The sequence below is a fragment of the Solanum dulcamara genome, chromosome 2 (genome assembly GCF_947179165.1).
Source record: "Solanum dulcamara chromosome 2, daSolDulc1.2, whole genome shotgun sequence".
NCBI classification, from domain to species: Eukaryota; Viridiplantae; Streptophyta; class Magnoliopsida; order Solanales; family Solanaceae; genus Solanum; species Solanum dulcamara.
This window is the reverse complement of record NC_077238.1, coordinates 72,997,996-73,019,729: the sequence shown is the minus strand read 5'-3', so window position 1 is coordinate 73,019,729 and position 21,734 is coordinate 72,997,996. Positions and strand designations below refer to the sequence as shown.

General features: G+C 40.0%; 1 protein-coding gene across 1 annotated transcript in view; it reads right to left on the bottom strand.

The window, feature by feature from the left end:
• Positions 1-7,564: 7,564 nt before the first annotated feature.
• Positions 7,565-21,734, bottom strand: part of LOC129872853 (ATP-dependent helicase rhp16-like) — a 31,985-nt gene continuing 17,815 nt past the window's right edge. Inside the window, exons 11-15 of the mRNA XM_055947794.1 lie at positions 10,807-10,876; positions 10,430-10,621; positions 8,838-8,908; positions 8,228-8,305; positions 7,565-7,676 (exon numbers count right to left, since the gene is read on the bottom strand). Coding sequence (XP_055803769.1) covers positions 7,565-7,676; positions 8,228-8,305; positions 8,838-8,908; positions 10,430-10,621; positions 10,807-10,876 — 523 coding nt within the window. The remainder of the gene's footprint in view (positions 7,677-8,227; positions 8,306-8,837; positions 8,909-10,429; positions 10,622-10,806; positions 10,877-21,734) is intronic.

The following is a 21,734-nucleotide window of genomic DNA, read 5'->3' as shown; positions in this document are numbered from 1 at the left end:
TGGAAACCATGTCTGTTGGACCTTACTAGAAAATGGATTGTTTTCGATAAATGCATGTTATGTGATATCTAGTGACTCTATTCTCATTAATAAAAATAGTGATATTAAAGAGGTGTAAAAGATGTATTTATCTGCTTATAGATGAAAAATGGGAACACTATTATAGAATGTTTCGTAAGTGATTTTAAGATTAGTTTGGTTTCAAATATTATACTTGGTAACATGATTACTTTTCTTGTGTTTGGAGACTACATGAAATTCTCTGAAAGTCATTTCTTTGCTGCACAAAATTAAAAAGTGATCTCTTTATTGTTTTATATATATCTCATTCTTATCCATTATTAAGAACTACATCTCTTTTCTAATTCTTATATTTTCTTCTCTTTGCATATGTATTCGGCGCAAACGAATTTGGAGTCTTAAGGATAGACTCTCCATATGGAGTCTCGAAATGAGACTCGACGCTACCTCTCATCCTAGCAAGTATTCATCGCTCTATATTCTTAAGTCACACCCGATAGCGAGAAAAGCAAGTGAAATGCTTGGGGTGCCTATGCCGTCCTCTTTCCTTTCCTTCCTTATTTGCTTAACTTCTTTATGATCTTTGATTTATTGGTTTGTTTGGATTTATTTCATGAACTTGGACAACATTTCGACCTATTTGTAACTAAGAGCTAGTAGTAAAATGTTAGTTAATCATGAAACACCTTGTTTAGCTAAATACATGATTTAATAGCCGAAATCTGATTTTGCAAATATTCGCTTTAACCTCGGATAAGGATTTTTAATGACTTATTATTTATTCCTATATTTAAATAAGCATATTTTAAATAAGACAAATTTATTATTAAATCGCAAAAGCACTTGATTAAAGAATGATACTCTATCTTATTTAAATATTAGTAAGTGTCACGACTCGATTTTTCAAGTCATGATGACGCCTACTATGATCCACCAGTAGACAAGCCGACTCATATCCCGAAACTGTGAGTAATAAGATGTCAGGGTAGAAATCCAACTATACAACTAAAAGCAACAATGAAATAATAAGAACATAACCGAACGATGGAAGCTAAACAAAATACCAATAAAAAGATCCCTCCTAAAACTTGGAAATCACCTCTACAGAGTTACTACAAAGAGAGTACATATCCCAAAAGTGGACCACAGAAATAAGGCTGTCTCAAAAAGTAAAAGACAGGCAAAATATATGTACAGAGGGAGATGGGTAACTCCAGAACTCTATGTGATCACCCTCACCTCCGATCAAGACATTAGATGGCTCGAATCAACATCGATAGCTAATACTAGGACCTGCATCATGAAAATAGATGCAAAGTATAGTATGAGTACCAAAATAATAGGTACCCAGTAGGCATCATAGGCTGAATGAGAAAGATAAACGAAAGTAAACTAAAATTCAAGAAAATAACCACAACCAGAGGCAAAGTAAGAAGTAAATGTAGGTATGAAAACGAGGTACTCAACACACAAAGAGAAAGAAAGAAACTAAATTCGCCGGGCTCCCATAAACCCGACGGGTACGCTCGTGCACAAGTCTAAGGTAAAAACCTAAACGAACTCCCATAAGCCAGACAGGAGAAAGGATAATTGAAGTAGAATGAATGGATTCAACAAAGTTCCAATAGCGCCACCAATTTCCCAGACTTGAACTAAACCATCCCGAAGACCTGAAGCCTTAACTCAAGCTGAGACTAGATAAGGACTTGAACCCAAGATTCATCAGAGGATCAGGTACCTGAATTGAGAATTTAAAGCAACCAAGGACTTGAACCTCGATGATAGATAAGCGTGGATTTGAACCATGTGTAAGAGAGACCATGGACTTGAACTGGGTAATAGTAGCTAAGGAGTCGAACCAAAGAAAGTAAGGAGCGATGGACTTGAACTAAGGTTATGTAAAGGCAGTGGGCTCAAACCACAGCAAAGTAAGGAGCGACAGACTTGAATCGAGGCATTAATACAAAGGCAAGGGTTAGAACACTGCCTGACAGAGTGAATTGGGGACTTGAACCACGAATAGAGGTGAGTCAGTAAGAATTAGGATCAATGAATAACTGAGCCTCATGGGGAGTACCCCCTAATCGAGCGCCATTAATGAATCACTCTAGCCGAACCATATCTAACTAGAACCGTTGAAAATACTTCCAGAACCAAGAACCAGGTGATACACGATCGATAGAAGAATAGGATATTATGGAGGTAAGGTGTTCAAGCTGTGTTACTGCCTAGCTAAAGCCTAGACTATCAAACCTAAGTTTGCTATATCAGTCTATAGGGAGCTAAGTTGTACGAAATGACGTCAGGGAAGTTCTAAGGCCCAACGACACCAAAATTGTGCAAGTCTAAGTCAACACTAGTCTAAGGACTAAGGCCAAACAAACTTCCTAATATATAAACAAAAGGCACAACACACACCACAAAGTAGGGATAACCACAACAACTAGAGTCATGCTTTAACAGCCTAGCAATTTCCCAAAAGTAATGCCTAGGACATGAGTTCTAGGAATTTAGCATGCTCGATGCCCAAACCCCTCTAAGCTCATACAATTCAATATACAAGTGCCAAAACATGCTTAGTCTAAAGGGAGGAAAACTGTAGCCTACCTATAGGCCGACCATGCGTGCTCCAACTCATGGAACCAGAGGTTTTCCCTTTCGAACGGCCTTCGAATAATGCCACGAAATCATTAATAGAATCACAATTTTAATACGATTATTATGACACCAAAATTGTCGAATTTAGAGACGGGCCAATTTCGGAGTTAAAAATTGGGAATTGTGGGACACGCACCGTAACTCACGTAATTAACTCCAAAATGGGGTCCAATCACTACCCCCAGCTCATGTTCCAAAAAGGAACACAATTCACTCACAACACCAGCTATAATCCAAGCATGCATCAACATTGGTATTTTAGCTTCAAGAGCACTAAACTTGCAGGGAGAAAAGGGAAATTTACCTCAAAGGAAGCCCTAAATCTTAATTATGATCACACCGCTAGAATCCCCTCGAACAATCACACAGAATAGCCCTTTGAATCGCCCAACTTACCCAAGAATTGAAGGAGAATTCATAGTTCAAAGTTATAAGAATTATGCTGGAAATTGGACTTAAACGGGCCCAAGGTTTCGCAAAAGTGAACATCCATTGGTTGCCTAAGAAACTACCTCAAAGACTCGGGCATTGATTTAGCGACACCAGGTCGCTTATCAGTTGCTTTAGTGAGAGGTCTATCGCTGAAGCAACACCCTCCCAAGAGGGTTGGTTGCTTTAGCGACCTTCTAGCCATTTTAGCGGCACTCGCTTTAGCAACCAGGAGTCCTTTTAGTGACGACACCAGACCGACTGGTGCAAAAATGAACTTAGTATGTAAAATCCTCCAATGGGGTACTCGAAATTCAATCGAAAACTAGTGCGAGAAAATGAGATATGCTACCCCACTGAATTAGACGTTACGTACTCAATGGCACATTCAAAATTTCCATACGTGGTTATTTTAACAAAAAGTGGGTTCCACACCTAAGTGCCATTTTGAGCCTAATTCCACAACGGGCCTCTGGATTAGATCAGAAGCCTCGAGAAGCGAATAAAGGGTCATTCTAGATCAAACTTGATGTTTCAGAACTAACCGCATTTTAAAAATTTTCATTTGAGCAAAATTTCCAAAGATGTTGACTAAAGTCAACCATGGGCCAAATTTCCAAAGCAAAAGCGCTAAATGGCCCCAAACTCATATTGATTGCTTCGATACTTGTGCTGACCATTCTAGTAGCCTAAGTTTTCCATTTTAGAACTGATGGAATCCTCAAAATTCTATTCTGAGGTCGTTTTCCTGAAGTTATGAACGAAGTCAACTTTTCAAGTTATAAAAGCTCCAAAGTAGGGAAACGGGCCTAAAACCCAAACAAATGACCAGGCGACCGAACAATTAATACCAGCAAGTCATAAATGACTTGGGATTGCCATAGGAATGGTCTAAATGATGAAATGAATGCTTTAATTAAAAAATGACCTGGAGGGTCATTACAACATCCACTACCAAAGGAATTTTTATCCGTGAAAGTAAGAGTCAAGATGTACCTGAAGGCTCAAATAAGTAGCGGAACTATATCCGCATCTCCTTCTCGGTCTCCTAGGTTTCCTTCTCGACTGGACGATGCCTCCAACAGAATTTAACCATAAGAATGGATCTAAATCATAACTACCTGGCATCTCAGGCCAAAATAGCAACTGACTCCTCAATATAGCTCAAACGATCATCCAAGTTAACTGCATCATACTAAAGCACATGGGACTCGTATGGCACATATCGGCTAAGTATTAAAATATGAAAGACCGAATGAATAGCTGAAAAGGTCAGAGGTAAAACTAACTCATATGCAACCTCGCCAACGGTCCTCAATATCTCCAAAGGGAAAATATACCTGGGTAAGCTTGCCCCGCCTCCCAAATCTAATCATGCCCTTCAAGGGTGATACATAGAGGAATACTCTCTCACCAATAGCAAATCTCAACGGACGACACCTACGATCCGTATAACTCTTGTGCCTACTATGAGATGCCCTATGCCTATCTTGAATCACCCTCACATTCTTTAAGGCCTCTTGCAACAAGTCTGTATAGCGTGGCCTAGGATCTGTTGACTCAAACTAATCAATCAAAGAGCGACAACGCCTACTATATAAGGCCTCAAATGGGGCCATTTGAATAATTTAGTGGTAGCTGTTGTTATATGCAAACTTTGCCAAGGGCAAAAACTGATCCCACAAACCCCTAAAATCCATAACACAAGCCCGCAACATATCTTCAAGAACTTGAATAGTGCACTCTGACTGGTCATCAGTCTATAAGTGGAAAGTTATGCTAAGTTCGACACGGGTATCCAACTATTCCTAAATATTCCTCTAAAAGCTAGATATCAATTGTGAGCCCCGGTTTGAGATGAAAGAAATAGGCAGCCCATGAAGGAAGTGTGCTGCCTTGGTCAATCGATCTACAATGACCTAAATACTATCAAGACCACAAGAAGTGCGAGGCAACCCCACAATGAAATCCATGGTGATTCGCACCCACTTCCACTTAGGAATGGGTAATATCTGAAGTTCGTCACCAAGCCTCAAATGCTCGGTTATAACTTGCTAACAACTTTAACAATGTGACACATAATTGGTAATATCTCTCCTAATGTCACTGCACCAATAATACTACCTCAAGTCACGATACATCTTAGAGGTGCCCAGATGGATAGAATATGTGGAATCATGGGGCTCGCTAAGGATAAACTGAATCAAATCTCCAAAACTTGGAACACAGAGATGATCACTAAACCACAATACCCCATCTGAATCTAAAGTATCTAGGCGGCGTCATCTCCCAAAAATCAATCTTGAAGTGCAACTAAGTCCTCATTCTCAAACTAACGTTTGCGAATCCAATCCAATAGAGATGAATGAGCTCCCATATAAGCTAACACACACTGGGAATCAAAGATGTCAAGTTGAATCATCTAGTTAGCTAAGGTCTGCATGTCCAAAGATAATAGTCGCTCTACAGTAGAAAGGAAGGATAGACTATCCATACTCATCTCCTTCCGACTCAAGGCATTTACTACTATATTCGCCTTGCCTGGATGGTAGAGAATAGAGAGGTTGTAGTCCTTGAGGAACTCAATCCAGTGGCACTGCCTCAAATTTAGATCCCTTAGAATAAAATATACCAAAGGTTCCTGTCTCGTATTGAACTCCATAAAGGTAGTGCCTCAAAATCTTAAGAGCAAAAACTATCATCGCCAACTGCAAGTCATGAGTGGGATAGTTGCACTCATGTAGCTTAAGCTACCGTGGCGCATAAATAATAACCTGACCCTGCTATATCAGTACACAACCCAAATCAACGTTGGATGCATCACAATAAATAAGGAATCCCTCGCCATCAACTAGAAGGGTCAATATAGGATCGGTGGTAAGCGACTCCTTAAGCCTCAAAAATCTCTTCTCACACTCCTCCAACCACAAAAAAGAAACATCTTGGTGAGCCAATCGATTCAGAGGTGGCTCTATAGTAGAGAACCCCTCAATAAAGTGCCTATAGTGCCCTGCCAATCCGTCGAAGCTACGAATCTCAGTCAAAGAGGTGGGCCTAGCCAAATCACGAATAGGCTCAATGTTCGCCGGATCTGCCTTAATGCTATCTTAGATACCACGTGCCCCAAGATTGCTATGGACTCAAGATAAAACTCATACTTTGAGAACTTGGCATATAGCCGCTGATCTCTCAAAGACAGGATCAAATGTTGCTCATGCTCATCCCCACTCCGCGACTATACCAGAATGTCATCGATGAAGACTAGGAAAAATTAGTCCAAGTATGGCCTAAATACTTGAGTGATCAAATCCATGAAGGCCGAAGGGGCATTAGTCAACCCAAAAGACATCACTAAGAAATCACAGTGGTCATAACGAGTCCTAAATGCGGTCTTAGGAATGTCCACTATCCTAATCCTCAACTGGTGGTAGCTGAATCTCAAATCAATCTTAGAAAATACCATGACACCCTAAAGCTGGTCAAATAGATCATCAATTCTAGGCATGGGGTAACTGTTCTTCACTGTAACTTTGTTCAAATGCCTGTAATCAATACATTTTAGCACAGTACAATCCTTCTTCTTAATGAACAAGATTGGGGCACCCCAAGGTGATACACTAGGCAGAATGAATCCCTTATCCAAGAGATCTTGAAGCTGAACACTGAGCTCCTTTAGCTTTGCAGGGGCCATACATTACGATGGGATGGAAAGAGGATGAGTACCCAGCTCTACATCAATGACAAAGTGAATATCGCGATTAGGAGTAAGGCTAGGCAGATTAGCAGGAAACAAATCTACAAACTATCAGACCATAGGTACTGAGTCAACCGTAGGGCCCTACCTACTCATATCTCTAACACAAGCTAAGTATACCAAAAAACCGCTAGCCACTGATCTTTGAGCCTGAACAAAAGAAATCATCCCAACTGGCGTGCAACTACAAAACCCTTCCATACCATCAATGGGATACTAGGCATGACTAATGTAACAGTCTTGGCATAAAAATCTTAGACCACACGGTGAATAGATAACTAGTCCATGCCCAAAAACAAATCAAAATCCACTATATCAAATAAAATGAGATCGACCCCAGTGTCTCACCTCGGAATAGACACCATAGAAGATCTAAAGACCTGATCCATTACTACAGAATCATCTACCAGGGTTAGAACACGCAATGACTCAACTAAAGTCTCCAGACTCATACTCAGTTGAGGGGAACAATATATAAATATATAGGAATAGGTGGAGCCTAGATCAGATAAAGTGGACGCAGGATAATGACATAATAAAATTGTACCTATGATCACATTGTCCAAGGCCTCAGCCTCTGCTCTAGATGGAGTTGCATAAAAGTGGGCTGGATCCTCTACTCTACTCATCAACCCTGCCTTCTGCCTCGCTTCCTCGGGAACCTCCCTGTGCACCTTGATGACCACCCTTGCTGTCCTAGCCCTAGCCTCTTCCTGTAACTGGAGGTGCTGCTACTGGTGCAGGTCTAGCAGCTTGTGGAGCTGGTAAGGCTGGCTTACAGTAAGGGCACTCACGGAACCAATGATCTAGCTCCCTACATTTATTGCACCCCTGTGATTGTCGGCTCCAAGCTGGAGGTCGACCACCTCGGCCGAAAGAACCCGTGTGTGTGCCACCTCGATTGTGACTCAAATCAAAACTAAAGCCCCCTAAAAGTGCTAGTAACCCTCTGAAGTGTGAGGGGAGGCCTGGAAAGGACGGCTGGACTGACCTAACTGATCTCAGAGCTGATCTCTAATGGTCTTGGGAATAAACCAGGCTAAAATGCTTCTGAAAACTCAGCCTATGACACTGGTGGAGACCCAACTAGCCTAGTCTACAAATATGAATTCCACTACTGTCGGGCAGGACCATTTAGCTTATAAACAGTGAAGTTGGCTCTTCTTAACTCTATTAGATGCAAAGTCTGTAGCCGTTCTCGGCAAGTAAGTAGAAACTCGTAGGCATCCTCACCCACAGCCCCATAAAACCTCAGCAATGATAGTCTAAGAGCACCCCTAGCATCTTCTGCTACCGAAGTGGCATAACGCCCTCCAGATCATCAGGCAGAGCGATAGGTGTTGGTGGCTTTTGAACAAATAGTACCTTTGGTGCATGTTGGTCCTATGGTACTCGAACAGCTGGAAATGATTCCTACTGTGTATCCCCAATAGCCGATAGTATCTGAAAAAGCATAGCCTAGAGGTCAAGAGTTGTAACTAGCATGGGAGATGGATGGGCTAGTCCCGGCTCCATCGTCTGTTAGTGTACTAGAGCTACTTATGGATCCACCTCTAGTTTAAGAGTCTTCTCTTTACCTCGGGCTGGAGCTTTAGTCTTGGTACGACCTCGGGGTCGGCCTCTACCCCTAATTTGGGCTATCACGTGTGCGAGCCATCTTTATAAAGAGTGGAGCAAGTGAGATTTCCAAAAAATGATAAGACATACTCTGTATGACAGCGATACAAAAGGGACAAGTTCCTAAAGACATCCTATAGCCTCTCGAAGATAAGTCACGGAAATCTCCGTACTATTTCTCAAGACTCTACTAGACATTAGCTTTGTATTAGTGAGCCCGGTGAACCTGGGCTTAATACCAACTTGACACGACCCAATTTCTCAGAAACGAATACATGATCATACAAGCTTACATAAAGGTTTAGAAATTTACTTGCCTTCATTTCAATCCCGAACTAAGGATTAGAAATTCACTTACCTCAATTTTAATCCCGAATAACTCCGGAATCTAAGCTTCAACCTTATGCCAATGTTCTGAATCAATATAATCTGTTCAAATATGCAATTACAATGAGAAAATGAGTGTAACTATACCCAATTCAACATTTTTGATAACCAGTCCAACCTGACCCGAACAACCTAAAATACCCACTTTTGAAATGAATAGAAAATCCAGAAATTTTTACATGAAAATGATCCTTGATGTTTTTGGATTCTATTAGTGAAAGCAGAAATGAATTTGGACCTAAAACCACTTCAAAATCATCAAAACACTAAAATATTTGGTTGTTGAAAACCCCAAGCTTCCTCAATTTAAAATCCTCAATTAGAGCTAAGAAATTCAGAAACTATCAATGTTCAAAGATGAATTCGTGATAAAGAAACTCATGCTGATGATTTCCACCAAAAAATCATCAAACGTTTGTCTCTCAAAAGCTTCCCAAGCTCCCAAAATGGTGAAATGGGGTCTAAATCACGATATGGGGTTTAAAGACAGTTCAGGGGTTTATTACCCTCTATGAATGTGGCCCATTACTATGCGAATGTGGAGGAAAACTAGTTACCCTTCACGAACGTGTTCTCTACTCTGCAAACGTGAAGAAGGAAGACCTACACTCCATGAACGCGACCAAGAGTGGCCCATGAACATGGAGACTACCCGCTCTACCCCTCGAAAATGCGGTCACCATCTCCATGAACGCAAAGGGTTAATACACAGGCACCCAGACAACAGACAAAACACAACAACACAAGAAATTCACGTCCTAGAATCGACCCTCGAGATTTGTTCGGATTCTCGAGCACATAAAATTTATATACCTCCATACTAATTTCAATGTTTTAAACTTAATGGACCCATCAGAATTCGAATTCAAATTCAAAGTCTCCTTGACCCAAAACTCAAAAAGTCACAACGAAACTAACTTAGGCACCCAAAATACCAAAACAAGCTCGGGAACTCTACAAATTCAATTAATGCTTCTCCTAGAGAAAAATCCATCCCCCAAATCCTAAGGAGTCTTCGGATTATATTCTGAGCATCAAAAACTCCAAAAGCTGAACAATGTCAAACCTTGGCTTAAAATTCATCAAATTTCCAACTCAAGACCTTAAATCTTCCTTACAACTCTAATTCCGAATCCGTAAACTCTCGTAAACCAATTTAACTATTTCGGAGCTTCTGAAATCAATAGAATTCTGTTCTGAGACTCATTGCTTTGGTGGCCCAAATACCACTTTTGAACTCTTAAAGCTTATGAAAACTCAAAATTTCCAAAACCCAATTTTTTCATAGATTCCCAAAACCAATACTCAATACTAATCAGAAACGACTCAGGGCAACTATAGGGAGGGGTAAAATGATCATTTTATGAAAAATTCCAAAAATGACCTTTAGGATCATTACATGTCACCACTCTCTAGCTGGACCATGTAGTTGAATTGTAGTGTAGAGACCCCATGTTAATCAACCAAGCCAACCATCTCAAGTAACTCTCAACACTTAGACAAGAAATTATGTGCTTCCTCACCTATTCCACCCTGAAACCGAGGTAGATCCATATTTCTAACCTTTACATAACGACGCTTATCCTTATCAGATAATACTAGCAAAGGTGCACTCTGGGCTCCATCCCCCGATAAAGGATCGCTATTATCTCTATGACCTACTGGTGGTTGTCCCACTGTACTATGAACAACTGGGACTTGATGATGATCTAGCAATCTAAGCCCTCGCTCTAGTTTGAGAACCATATGGTATGCCTGTCATACCCAACTCAGAGAAAAATACTCAAGTACACCTAAACCCCTCGGCAAGGTGTCCCATAGAAAAAGTCCAGTAGCATACTCTAAAAGGATCTAATCCCTTCTAGAATCCATGTCTAGCTTAGGAAGACACCTATGACATGGTCTTTAGTCAGTTCTTCTCATCGGGCATGTCCTCTCACCCTCACACGAGCTTCACCTTTGTCACGACCCAATTTTTCAAGCAGTGATGGCACCTGCTGACACCACCAGCTGGTAAGCCAAACCATTAACCTTTAGCCCAAAACCAGAGGCTATGGACTATCAAGTAGAAGATAAATAAATAAAGTGGAAAGTAAGAAATAATGATAAGGAAGAGAATGACTTAAACAAACACAAGAAACCACCCCAAGACATGGCATCATTCAGTAATCGAGCATCTAAATCAAAATATAAGTACAAGGCTTCTATGAATATAATATGAGTACAGACAATTTTCGAAAGCAAGTAAAGACTAGTCGTAATTCAGCATGGATGGAATTCGTCAACTCTGAACGCTAGGAGCTCACCAAATCTCTAATTAGAAGCTTTTCCGTACCAATCCAAATAAACCACAATAACCTGTACTATGATCTACAGGGGTAGATGTGTAGAATTAGTAGCAAATGAATGGTACTTAGTAGGTGTAGGCCGAGTAAGATCCATAGATAAAGCAAGTATAATTAACATATAATCAGGTAAATACTACAGAAGTAACTAATCAGGAATTATAATAATAATGACAAGAAATAAGACAAAGAGACTAGAGACGTAGATAAAGGAACAGAGTCATAGAACGCGCCTGAACTTCAATCCAACAACCTGTTAACAGGAAGAATACATCATACGAGTCTACTAATAAACATACAGTGCTAGCTGAAAACTCTAACCACATAATTACCTAGGAACTATTCTGACTGAGCCTAGCAGGAAGGACTAACCATCATCCAACTCAAATACCACGTAGACCAACTACCGAAACAACCAAAGGTACCAACAAGAGGTACAAAAAAAGATAAAAATAAGCATAATCAGACAATAACCAACCAGACGCCCATACCCCCAGAAGGTGCAAACAATGACAAACATACCTCGACCCCCATAAAACAGGGGGACCACACTATACAAGTATACTAGTGATAGGCAATGCTAATGAATGCAAGTTTGTAGTAAAATCCGCTGACATCATCGATGGCTCTCAAAGATCAGCAACAATGAGTATATAGACCCATCCAGATCCCCTTCCTGCCAAGTGGGACCCATGTGGCTCCCTCATCTAGTTTAAAAGTATACTAGCCAGAGGGGCCCAGAGGGGATGCGGGAAGTCTCTATACAATCCCTGGGCCCAAACTAGGTCTTATATAGGTATATAGAATCCCCGTAGTGGTACTAGAGAGTGAACAACCAAGTCGATATAGAAAGGGCGACGTCGTGCCAGATAATGAAGTATAGGCTAAGGCATCCTAGATACAGCCAATCATATAATAGGGCAACGCCGCGCAGGATATAATAAAAATTGAGCGCACCCTAGATGCCTCTGAAACTATCAGTATAAAAGGAGTACATCATTGATGCCTCGTAGATCTCAAAACTAGTATCCAATATCCAAGTGGTACGTCTCCCTCTAAAACCAGTTTAAAAATGGTAAAAGTGTGAGAAATCCTTCCCAAAAACACTAGTTAAAAATCAATGAAATACCAGGATCATACCACAAAATGAGTGAATATGCTAAATCAATGCAAGCATGCCATCACCAGCATCTAAATAAAAAACACACAATAAAAGAAGTAACATCAAGCTAAACTACACTATTAGGGCAAAAAGGGACTAACCCGGGATCCAATCACTCCGAGAGCATGCCCTCGATCCCAATCAACAAGTAATAGATAAAGAGGCATTCTAAGCCTATCGCTAAACAAAAGCAAATCAATCGAGACATGGCTCAAAATCAGTTAGGGGGAGAAATATCTCTAGGATTGACGTCTTACCCCAAAATATGCCACCTTAGCTCCCAATAAGCATAGCTAAGACAAACCTATAACTACGATGAGCCCCAAAGGTCTCAGGCACCAGCATAAAGGGTATTATATCCATAATAAGCCCTACAGAAAGCTATGCCTAGCTTAGAGGGCAATAATATCTGATAAAGCACCTAAGGCTCAAACCTAGTCTAAGGTCACCAATATAACTCCTAAATGGGATAATAATGCTAAGTCCAAGCCATAACTAAGGCCCACAATCTAATCTAAGGGACTATTCTAACCTAAAGCTTACTCGGGAACAAGAAAATAGAATTAGATGAAAAGAATACTAATCTCAGAAAATACTCACCTAAGTCATATGTAAAAAATACTACACAATATCTAATAGCGTTCAGTCAAAAAGGGGAGACTGTATCCTACCTTGTAGTTGAACACGCATGCTCTGAATCCTTCTATTTGAAGTTCCCCACCTACAAAACACCTCCAATTTCCACCACACTAACAAAATAGTAACCAGCTTGTCAATATAGATGTTTTGACACCAAGAACATAATTTTTAGAGTTAGACCAAAATTGGGTCTAAAATGAGATTATGGGACCCGCATCGAGAATCCTGAATTCGACTATTTGAAAAGGTATGTTTGAGCTTAATCAACTTGTGTTCCAATTCACAACACATTTCAATGCTCAAGACTAAGGAAAACAACCCATGCCTAATTTTCACCATAAATTGAGAATTCAAGAAAGAAGACAGTCCCGCAGGGACAGAATTTACCTCAAATTGCTTCAACAGATGAAACTAATCACACAATGACGTTCCATGCAAAAACCCCACAACTTAGCCCCAAGAATTGATAAAAACGAAGTTAAAACAATCAAAAAATTAAACTCCAAATTTCATAGGAAATCTTGCTCGAAAATGATAACAACTGATAAATTCATGATTTTACCTCACACGAAATTAGGCATTGGCCAATGGATTCCTCACAAAACTCTCTTGAAGTTAGACTCTTAAGTCACCTAATTTAAGCTAGGAATGAGTGATATAAAGCCCTATGAATTTTTGTACAAAGCTGAAAAAGTGAGGTCTTTTTTATCAAAGTGACAAGCCACCATTGGCCTTCGCAAATGCAGCCCAAGTGGCCTGCGAATGCGGAGATCAACAAAATTGACCATTGCGAATGCAACCATAGGTCTACGAATGTGGAGGAAAATGATACAAAGCTCCGAGAATGGGGCCCCTAGCCCGCGAACGCAGAGGATTACTCCCTTGAACCCCGCAAACACAACCCTATGCCCATGAACACGAAGGGTAAAATTCCCCTCCACCAGCAAGGTGTTGCATCAGCTGTTTTGGCAAGTGCCAAATATCGTACAGAGTGCTCCTAATTCATTCAAAATCCTGTGGACGCAAATGAGATATGCTACCCCATGATGTTTAAGACTCTACGACATAGTCAAAATTTCCATAGGAGGTCATTACAAATGAAAATGGATCCCACACGTAAGTGTCAATTTGAGCCTAGTTCAACAATAAGCCTCATGAAGAAAATGAAGGATTGTTCTAGACCAAACTCGACATTTTGGAGCTAATTGTGCTGAAGAATTTCAGTTTGAGTACGTTTTTCAAGAATGTTGACCAAAGTCAACCATAGGCAAAATTTCGAAGGCAAAAGTATCAAATGGTCCCAAACTTGTATCAATTGCTTCGATACTCATGCCGACCATGCTAATAGCCTAATTTAGATATTTCAAAGATGATGGATCCGTCAAAAAATCGTTCAAAGGTCATTTAGCAGAAGTTATGATCGAAGTCAACTTTTCAAGTTATAAAAGCTCTAAAACATAAAAATGGGCTTAAAACTCAAACTAGCGACTAGACAATCGAACTGTTAGTGCCAGCAAGTCATAAATGACTTGTGGTCGCTGTAGAAAATCTCTAAGTGTTGAAAGATTAGAGAATAAAGAAAATGATCTAGAGGATCATTACAACATCCACTACTAAAAAAACTTTTGTTCGCAAAAATAAAAGTACTGTCATAGTCTGGAGGCACGAAATAACGATGGTACCGGAACCACATGTTCCACCAGATCATTAGACATCCTTTTGGATCAAACAACGCCATCATAGAACTCGGGTTAAGAGGAAAATCCTCAAATTCCATTCAAACTCCTAAAACTCTCCAAATCTCTTTATGGGCTCCAACTCTCACTCGCTTAGCCCAAACTTGAGCAAAACACCGAGTTTTAAGTAAAGTCTACCAAACTAAATCGAAACCACCGATATGAGCAATATAGGGCCATGGAAGATACAACTTACTCAAAATTCCAAATGCTCGTCATATACTTCCATAGCCCTTTCTCCAAGCCACCAAGGGCATCCTGCCAATCCTTAACTATCCTGAGTACTACCAATATCATTTGAAACTTGCTTACCAAACCACACCACATAACCTCAGGGAAGTCACATAACTCACCTAGACCTCAAGGGATGACAACAACAAAAACAAGGAAACTCCGGGGGAAAGCCTAAAATTCCAATCTCAACTTTCAAATCCAAAACCCCAACTAAAACTCACCTTCTAAAACTGAACACTCCACTCTAAAAGACCAATTAACCTCACGAAGGGCAAGGCTATGCTGAGTCCAGCTCCTCCGACTTACTCCTATTATAGGAACTTTCAGAACACCGACACTAGGTGTCCACAAACCACTCTACCACCTCAAGTCTGAGCCAACCATCCTAGTCCAAGGATACCAAGCCGATAGCCGACGTGCAAACATGGACAACCGATCGGTAATGGTCCAAGGGCATCTACCCTCACTCAAAAACCCGCAATGTAATGAATATGCTGAAATCAAGCCTTTCATCCTGAACCAATTCAAAATTCCACACTCCACGAATTACTTTGACTCCATCATGAGGAGATTCATTTGAGAATTCCATTCCCCCATGGAAGCAAGGGTCTGAGTTAGTCAAAACACGCCACAATAGAAGACTCAATTCAATAATCTGACTCTTTGAACTATCGAGTCACCCACTGTAGCTTATCGGTAGAACCAAGACATGACTTGGAATCACCGAAATTGATGGTAGTCCTAGTTGTAACGTACAACAATCCTGTGACTCAGATTTTCAGAATAGATTGACTAATCACCTAAAAGTCTAATAATCATAATAGTACAATAAGGCAATTCTAATAAACTACGGATCATCAATATGAATTCTCTCGCTTGTTGGTCGGTCACCAAAGTAATTAACTAAGCTCAACATCCACAATGTATAACTCTACAGCTACTGCAGCATAACTGTAAAACCAAAATAATCCACTGCTAAAAGAAATAAAGTACAGAGCTAAAAGATAGAGATAGAGCACCCAAAATAGTTAGAAGGCAACTATCAAGACAAATAGACACGTACGAGTGTAAAAACCCCAAACCCACTCCAAATGAACAATATAAAGAAAAATAAGGAAATCAAGTGAATATCACTGATACCTGGATCCTCAACCTTAGAATGACTCGTGGAAGCATGGAATGGATTATGACCGACCTCGTCCCGAATAATTAAAGCATCACAAACAACCCTCTGAGCTCTACCTCTAAATTGAGGTGGCATAAAACCCTGATACTGACCTGGCTAAGAAAATAGGGCATAGGTCCCATGCTAGGGATAATCTCTAGGTCAATGGCCAAGCACTCCACAAGTATAACAAGACCTAACAACTCTGTTCTGTGAGTACGAGGAGTTTGAAATATCAAATCTCGCCTAATACAAATAATGACAAACATACCTCTGCCCTCATAAAACTGGGTGACTACACCATACAAGTATACTGGTGATAGGCGATGCTAATGAATGCAAGTTTGTAGTAAAATTCAGTGATATCATTGGTGGGTCTTAGAGATCAACAAAAACAATAAGTTTATAGACCCACCCCGACCCTCGGCCTACTAGGTGGGACTTATGCGGATCCTTCATCTAATTTAAAGGTGTGTTGGCCAGAGGGACCTATAAGGGATGCGGGAAGTTCGTATACACTGCTTGGGTCCTAACCAGGTCTTATATAGACATATATAATCCTCATAGTAGTACTAGAGAGTGATTAACCAAGTTGATACAGAAAGGGCAACGCCACGCCGGATAATTAAGTACAGGCTAAGGCATCCCGAATGCAGCCAATAGTATAATAGGGCGATGCTTCACTAGATATCAATAAAAACTGAGTGCATCCTCGATGCCTCTGAAACTGTCTGTATAAAAAGAGCACGTCCTCGATGCCTTGTAGATCTCAAAAATAGTAACCAATATCTCAGGTGGTACGACTCCCTCTAAAACCAGTTTAAAAGTGGTAAAAGTATGAGAAATCCTTTCCAAAAATAGTAGTTAAAAAGCAATGAAATACAAGTATCGTACCATAAAATGAGTGAATATGCTCAGTGAATACAAGCATGCCATCACCAGCATCCAAATAAGCAAACACACAATAAAAGCAGTAACATCGAGCTAAACCACACTGTCAGGGCAAAAAAGGACTAACCTGGGATCTAATCGCTCGTCGAGCATGGTCTCAGGCCCAATCAATTGGTAATAGATAAAGAGGCATCCTCAGCCTACCATTAAACAAAAGTAAAACAATCAAGACATGGATCAAAATCGGTTAGGGGGAGAAATATTGCTACGATCGATGCCTTACCCCAAAATATGCCACCACAGTTCCCAACAAGAACAACTAAGCCAAACCTATGGCTACAACGATCCCCAGACATCTCAGGCACCAGTATAAAAGATATTATATCCATAATAAGCCCTATCAAAAGCTACGCCTAGCACAAAGTTAAACACCTCATAAAGCACATAAGGCTCAAACTTAGTCTAAAGATACCAATATCACTCCTAAAGAGGATAATAATGCTAAGTCAACGCCACAGCCAAGGCCCACAACCTAATCTAAGGATTTCATGGGACTATTCTAGCTTAAAGCTCACTCAGGAATAAGAAATGGGAATAGGATAAGAAGAATACTATCTCGGAAAATACTCACCTAAGTCAAATGTAAAATATACTACACAATATATAATAGAGTTTAATAAAAAATGGGAGACCATAACCTACCTCAAAGCTGAACATGTGCACTCTGAATCCTCTAATTTGAAGTTCCCGACCTCCAAAACACCTCCAATTTCCAGCACACTAATAAAATATTAACCACCTCATCAATATGGACATTTTGACACCACGAACATAATTTTAAGAGTCAAACCCAACATTGGGTCTAAAATGGGATTGTGGACTAGCATTGGAAATCCTAAATTTGACTCCGTGCAAAGGTGTATTTGAGATTAACAAACTTGTGTTCCAAATCACACCACATTTCAATGCTCAAAACAAAGAAAAACAGCCCATGCCTAATTTCCACCATAAATGGCGAATTCAAGAAAGAGGGCAGTCCCATAAGGACAAAATTTACCTCAAATGATGCTTCAATGGACAAAACTAATCACACTACAACGTTCCTTGCAAAAATCCCCAAAACTTAGCCCCAACAACAACGGATAAATTTGATATTTTACCTCACACAAAAATCTCCCCTCAAGATTATGAGCTCAACAACGGATTCCTTATGAAAATATCTTGAAGTTATACGCTTAAATAACCTAACTTGAGCTAGGAATGAATGATATAAAGTCCTTTGAATTTTGGTACAAAGATAAAAATGTGAGGTTTTTTTAATCAAAGTGATAGGCCACCAGTGGCCTTCGCGAATGCAGCCGACTCAAGTGGCTGCGAATGCGGTGGAAAGAAAAATTGACCATCGTGAATGCGACCAGAGGTACGCAAACTTAGAGGGAAAGGATAAAAGCTCCGCGAATGTGGCCCCTGGCATGCGAATACAAAGGCTTACTCCCTTGAACCCCGCAAAAGTGGCAAGGGTCCCGGGAATGTGAAGACTAGTTTATTTGGCCTCTGCGAATACGGAGATATGCCTATGAATGCAAAGAGTAAAATACCCTTGCACCAGCAAGGTGCTGCATCTACTATTTTGGCAAGTTTAAAATCCCGTACGAGGTTTTTGGAATTCATTCGGAATCCCATGCACGCAAATAAGATATGTTACCCCACCAAATTCAATATTTTGGACTCTACGAAGCAGTCAAAATTTCCATATGAGGTCATTAAGACTGAAAGTTGTTCCCACACCCAAGTGCCAATTTGAGTCTAGTTCCATAACAGGCCTCGTGATTATCCTAGAAGCCGCGGGAAGTAAACATAGGGTCGTTCTAGGCCAAACTCGATATTTTGGAGCTAACCGCACTGACAAAATTTCAATTTGAGCATATTTTCCAAGAATATTGACCAAAGTCAACCATTGGCCAAATTTTGAAGGAAAAAGAGTCAAATTGTCCCAAACTCATACTGATTACCTCGATACTCCTGCTGACCATGCTACTTGCCTAATTTGATATTTTAGAGATGATGGAACCGTTAGAAATTGGTTCTGAGGTTGTTTACATGAAGTTATGACCGAAGTCAACTTTTTAAGTTATAAAAGATCCAAAATAGGAAATGGGCATAAAACCCAAACGAGCAATCAGGTGACCGAAATGTGAATGCCAGTAAGTCATAAATGACATAAGGTCACTGCAGGAAAGCTCTAAACTCTGAAAGATCGAAGAATGATGAAAATGACCTGTAGGGTCATTACTACCTTTACACCTAGCTTGGGTCTCAACAACACGCTCGAGGACTGCCTCCCCTTTTCTACCATCAGCATCAACTCTCATTCTAGCCATCCGACAAAAGAATATGCGATAACTCAATCCTCACGGAAGTAATCACGCACAATGAGTATGAATGAACAAAATGGAGATTTTTTAACATTCCTCGTAGCCTCTCGATGATAAGAAACAGACGACTCCACATCAATCATCCAAACTCTACTAGACTTGGCTTATAAATATATGAGACCTAAGAACCTACGTATCTAATACTAATTTGTCACGATCAAAAAAACTGGGTGTGGTAGCACTTGTCTTATCCCACCTAAATAGGTAAGCCTAAACAACACTCAACAAGGGTAAATGTAGAATAAGAAGAGTAAGTAAAGAACTGATAAAACACTACACAAAGTTTATAATATATATAGATATAAAACCTTCTCCAGAACCTGGTGTCACTTGTAGAAGCCACTAGATAATAATACAGATTCAAAGAAAATACATGTCTGTATGTTTCATCTTCTAGAATAGAATAAATACATAAATAAAGGGTATTTGACATCTGCTGAAGAAACTAGTAGCTACCTCACATACTCAAAAGTGCAAGCCTCAAACACTAATATGGGAAGGAGATCCGGATGTACCGGGCACGTGACCTATACAAGAGTAGAAAGTCAAGAGAATAAGCACCAAAATAACAACGGGTACTCAGCAATATTCCTAGATGACCCTTACCAAAGGAAAACAAATCATCAATCAAGACATCATAGAATATACAATAGCAACTAAGGATATAAGGTATTAGAAGTAACTCAGTGAATAAGTAATACCATTTGATTCCCAACAATGTCAATAATAGGGAAAAGGGGAATTCAAGTAGCACCTACAAGAGGAGTCAATCACCAATATTAATAGATCATTCACAAACATCAACCAATGATAATGAGGTGCCATTGCAATGCAATGATATAGAGAGTGATGCATGTTTGACCTACTGATACACAACCGTAACTTAGTGGCCAGTAAGGACTTGTGAGGGACATATCAGTCCATGTACTTACCTCGGTATGGGGCACGTCCCTTGAAATCACATAAATAAATCATCCCAGATGTACAGATCGTCTCTTAAAATGATATTTGTATATAATTGTCACGATCTAAACCCGTAGGCTGTGATGGGTGCCCAACCTGGACACTCGCGTGTACCCTTGCTAACTATAAGTAAACTTGTTTCCTATTTAAATCATAGTGTGCCAACAGACAAGATAATATATAAGCCGACAAGGCTATTGTAACATATAGGCACAATTATGTCCACGTACATATACAACTCACACACATATCTACAGAACTCTAAGGGCATAACGATAGCATAAGTTGGGACAGGTCCCCTTCCGTACCCGTGAATAAATAAATATATACATCAAGGTCTAGTACCAAACTAGGCTCCGGCATAATGGAGTGCTCTGAACTACTGAGTGGGACTCCTACGCTGGCGGGTCTCCTAGTGTATATTTGTACCTGCGGGAATGAACGCAGCCCCTCAAAGAAAGAGGGGTCAGTACGAAATATATACTGAATATATAAAGCATAACTGAAAGCATATCTGAAATAAAGAGAGTCAGGGAATAAATATGATACTTAAGAAAATACTGTACCTGTACCTTGTGAATCATAAAAACAAACATGCATGCTCATATCATACAATATAGCCAGCCCTTTTAGGGACTCGGTGAATCATATCTGTTAGACCATCATAGGCCCAACGTCATCATCCCCTTATCAAATCACATCATCATCACACACATATATATATATATATATATATATATATATATATATATATATATATATATATATATACATACATTGCTGTCCCTCTAGTGAGAGACTCGGTGAGTTGATCATATCATTGCATTATCATGTCTTCATATAGCGTACCCGGCCCTTTAGTGAGGGACTTGGTAGATAATGCAATGAACTGCGCATTATTATGTTGCCGGCCCGGGACTCGGTGTTGGAAGGGTTACAGTATGCACGAGTAGAGTAGTGAGCAACCATATACAATTTTTCTACTTTCAACCTCATTTAAGATATGTAATATACCTCATAAACAAATCATAAACTCCAATTTGAAAGAGAAACCTTACCTTGCTCGAAACTCACCAAAATTCACCTCGGAAACCTTTTTGACGCGACTAAAACTTTGTGGCTGCTTGTTGTCCTTTTGGTGCTGCTCCAAATCAAAATTTTACGTTACTAACTCCTTCATATCATCATGGTATACCTTAGGTAATTTATTTATAGAATGAAATAGGAGCCTTACCTTTAGCCCTTTTTTTTCTATTGTTGGCCGCCCCTCCTTTCTCCTTAATTCTAGGGTTTCTTTT